The sequence below is a fragment of the Mandrillus leucophaeus genome, unplaced genomic scaffold (genome assembly GCF_000951045.1).
Source record: "Mandrillus leucophaeus isolate KB7577 unplaced genomic scaffold, Mleu.le_1.0 Scaffold9, whole genome shotgun sequence".
In the NCBI taxonomy this organism is placed as follows: domain Eukaryota; kingdom Metazoa; phylum Chordata; class Mammalia; order Primates; family Cercopithecidae; genus Mandrillus; species Mandrillus leucophaeus.
The window spans coordinates 9,093,086-9,096,929 of record NW_012109807.1 but is presented as its reverse complement, the minus strand read 5'-3'; the positions used below and the strand labels follow the sequence as shown (position 1 = coordinate 9,096,929).

At 55.6% G+C, this 3,844-nt stretch overlaps 1 protein-coding gene across 1 annotated transcript in view; it reads left to right on the top strand.

Annotated features, from left to right (window-relative positions):
* The first annotated feature begins 6 nt into the window (after positions 1-6).
* CNNM4 (cyclin and CBS domain divalent metal cation transport mediator 4) overlaps positions 7-3,844 on the top strand; it is a 67,599-nt gene continuing 63,761 nt past the window's right edge. Inside the window, exon 1 of the mRNA XM_011969633.1 lies at positions 7-1,304. Coding sequence (XP_011825023.1) covers positions 47-1,304 — 1,258 coding nt within the window. The 5' untranslated portion in view covers positions 7-46. The remainder of the gene's footprint in view (positions 1,305-3,844) is intronic.

Here is a 3,844-nt window from a genome sequence, read left to right as displayed (position 1 = left end):
GGGGGCCCGGGGCCAGGGCAGCCCCCAGCAGGGCGCGATCGTGGGCATGAGGCTGGCGAGCTGCAACAAGTCGTGTGGGACGAACCCGGATGGCATCATCTTCGTGTCCGAGGGCAGCACCGTGAACCTGAGGCTGTACGGCTACAGCCTGGGCAACATCTCCGGTAACCTGATCTCCTTCACCGAGGTGGACGATGCTGAGACCCTCCACAAGTCCACCAGCTGTCTCGAGCTCACCAAGGACCTGGTTGTCCAGCAGCTGGTCAACGTGAGCCGCGGGAACACGTCCGGCGTGCTGGTGGTGCTCACCAAGTTCCTCCGGAGGAGCGAGAACATGAAGCTGTATGCACTGTGCACCCGGGCCCAGCCCGACGGGCCCTGGCTGAAGTGGACGGACAAGGACTCACTGCTCTTCATGGTGGAGGAGCCTGGGAGGTTCCTGCCTCTCTGGCTGCACATCCTCCTCATTACGGTGCTGCTGGTGCTGTCGGGCATATTTTCTGGCCTCAACCTCGGGCTTATGGCCCTGGACCCCATGGAGCTGCGCATCGTGCAGAACTGTGGCACCGAGAAGGAGAGGCGCTATGCCCGCAAGATTGAGCCCATCCGGCGCAAGGGCAACTACCTTCTCTGTTCGTTGCTCCTGGGGAACGTGCTGGTCAACACCTCCCTCACCATCCTTCTAGACAACCTCATCGGGTCCGGCCTCATGGCGGTGGCCTCCTCCACCATTGGCATTGTCATCTTTGGGGAGATCCTACCTCAGGCCCTGTGCTCCCGACACGGGCTGGCTGTGGGTGCCAACACCATCATTCTCACCAAATTCTTTATGCTGCTCACCTTCCCCCTCAGTTTTCCCATCAGCAAGCTCCTGGACTTTTTTCTGGGCCAGGAGATTCGCACTGTTTACAACCGGGAGAAGCTGATGGAGATGTTGAAGGTGACGGAGCCGTATAATGACCTCGTGAAAGAGGAGCTCAATATGATCCAGGGTGCCCTGGAACTCCGCACCAAAACCGTAGAGGATATCATGACCCAGCTCCAGGACTGCTTCATGATCCGCAGCGATGCCATCCTGGACTTCAACACCATGTCGGAGATTATGGAAAGCGGCTACACCCGCATCCCGGTGTTTGAAGATGAGCAGTCCAATATCGTAGATATTCTCTACGTCAAAGACTTGGCCTTTGTGGACCCCGATGACTGCACCCCGCTCAAGACTATCACTCGCTTCTACAACCACCCGGTGCACTTTGTCTTCCATGACACCAAGTTGGATGCCATGCTGGAGGAGTTCAAGAAGGGTAAGGCCGCATGTAGTTCCCCTGGTTCAGTTTCCTCGAGACGCCTCTTGTCCCCTGGCGTGTTTTGTGTCTGCTGGCTTTAGTGTTCTGTTTGTGTGACTCTGTGTCCCTTTGCCCATCACTTCCTATGCCTCTGAGGTGAACGATTTTGGAGCAGGAGACCCATTCTCAAGTGTCTGCCGTCTGCCAGGTAGTATGCTGTGTGCTCCTGATGAATCAAAGCTGAATAAGACACACTCGCTCCCTTGGAGGGCTGGAGCAAGGCCTCAGGGAGCTGTTGAAGCAAGACAGAGTAAGATGCCTGAAAAGAGGCCAGGGTGATGGAGAGTTAGAGTATGGGGTGGAGTCGAGAAGGGGCTGGGAAATTGGGGAATTCACAGGGGAAGGTGCTTTTGAGGAGAGCCTTAAAAGGTGGAGAGGCTTGCTGCTTGAGGCAGAGGGAACCCCGCAAGCAGAGAACCCGAGTGGCGAAGCAAAGGTGTGCTGGTGGCCCAGCGGGTGGTCCTGTTTCGTGGGCATAGTGGTTCTGATGCTCGGCTCTGATGCTCAGTTGTCAATGGCTGGAGTCGTTTGGGGCCTGGTGGTGGATGCTAAGTTTGCTCCCAGCGTGGAGCTGCAGGTTTTTGAGCAGGGGAGTGATGTTACTGGAGGTGCCAACCCACAGAAGCAGAACTGGGAGGTCTCTCATTGGCTTGCTGCTCAGAACAATGCCAAGTGGCGCTTTCGACTATTCAGCAGAGGCAAGCAGATTAAGTTTTGGTAATTGTCCCGTCTTTCCCCGGCGCCAGCATCAGCTTCCCTCCAGTGGTCTGCCGGAAACCTTCAGCTGCCTTGCACTGCCTTGTGTTTTTTTCTCACCTGGGTTCTTGGCCATTTCGCAGGTAGTTAGAGAGACATTTGGAGGGTTTACTCATCAGCCTCAAAGCTCAAGGCACACACTCCTTTTCTTCCAGCAAAATTTTCCTCCCACCTCTGCCATTCAGAAACCCTCGAAGTGGCAGTAAACAAGCCAATTATGGAGTGGAACCCTCCTAGGCTGGCTGAAGGAAGTGAGGAGGCAGAAAGGGAAGCCCTTTTTTAAAGGAATGGGGGTGAGGGGCTCATCCCAAACTTGAGGACTTTGCTTTCTAAACGCCCTCCCAGCCTTCATTCTCGTAGGAGAGATCCTGCTGGCTGAGGCCGCTCAGGCCGACCTAGGACTCGGAGGGACTTCGGAATCCTAGCAGGCAGTGAGCTGGCAGGTGTTTCTGTAACAGAGAGTGGAGGACAGCTTTGGAGTGGGATAGGCAGGGGCTGGCTTTGCCAGGTTTGGTCTGAAAAGATGCTGGGGTCAGGGCCAGGGTGGTGGGTTGGTACCCTCTTAAGTTCAACAGACTGAATCTCAGCATCGGAGCTGAGGACCGCTCGAGTAAAGTAAGCTAGAGTCGGGGAGAGCCCTGGAGAAGGTGGCTTCCTGCAGAGACTGGAGAGACAGATGCCTGGTGGTGAAGACAGAGGCTGCCGTGGGGTGGGGGTGGGGGCGGCTTTGGGAGTGCAGAGCCAGGGATCAGGTTTTCCCACGTACCCGAGCCTGGGACAGGAAAGCAGTGAGGATCTGTGCCCCAGCCCCACCCCAAGCCTTGGGACCTGAAGACTTCTCTTATTGCTTGGGAGGGAAACTGATTAGGACCCTCCAGGGCAACTTCCTCCTCACTGCCTCTGTGGTGTTTGGGACTGTGGCTTGTGACACACCTTCTCTCAATTCAGTTGGGAATCTGGATCCAACTAGTATGGATTGGTCTGACCAGTCTCCCAGTCTTGATCAGCAGGACTGAGCTCTCTTAGGTGGGAGCCTCCTGGGTCTTGAGAGGGCTGTCTTTGGGCTCTGTCTTGTCAAGTGTCCTTTCATTAAGTTGGGAAAACAGAGCTAGCATCTCTTAGGCCAGAGCAGAGCTCTGCTGAGCCAAAGTCCCCAGGTCAGTTTACTCCAGGAAAGTCTTCTCCTTAACAGAGGCCAGTCGCCTGAGGCCAAGCCCTGCAGCAGTGCTGGTAATCCCAGGGAACTGCACACAGGCTGCCCAGGAGATGCTGATAGTCCCCGCTCTCCACCCCCCATCCCCAAATGAGCAGGCCCTGTGGCTTTATGCCATCACTTACTTCCCCATTCTCAGAGGTCTTGGAAAACCAGTTTTAACTCTTTGCTCACTGGGTTCCCTGCAGTGTGGCCTCTTCCAGACCTTCCCATCTGGTGTCCACCTTCTTAGTCTGAGATTGCCCAGGACACAGCACATACCTAGTGTCCATCTGCAATTTAACAGTTTCTTGTCAGGGCGCGGTGGCTCATACCTGTAATCCCAGCACTTTGGGAGGGCGAGGTGGACAGATCACAAGGTCAGGAGATTGAGACCATCCTGGCTAACATGGTGAAACCTCGTCTCTACTAAAAATACAAAAAATTAGCCGGCCGTGGTGGCACATGCCTGTAGTCCTAGCTACTCGGGAGGCTGAGACAGGAGAATCGCTTGAACCCGGGAGGCGGAGGTTGCAGTGAGCCCAGATCG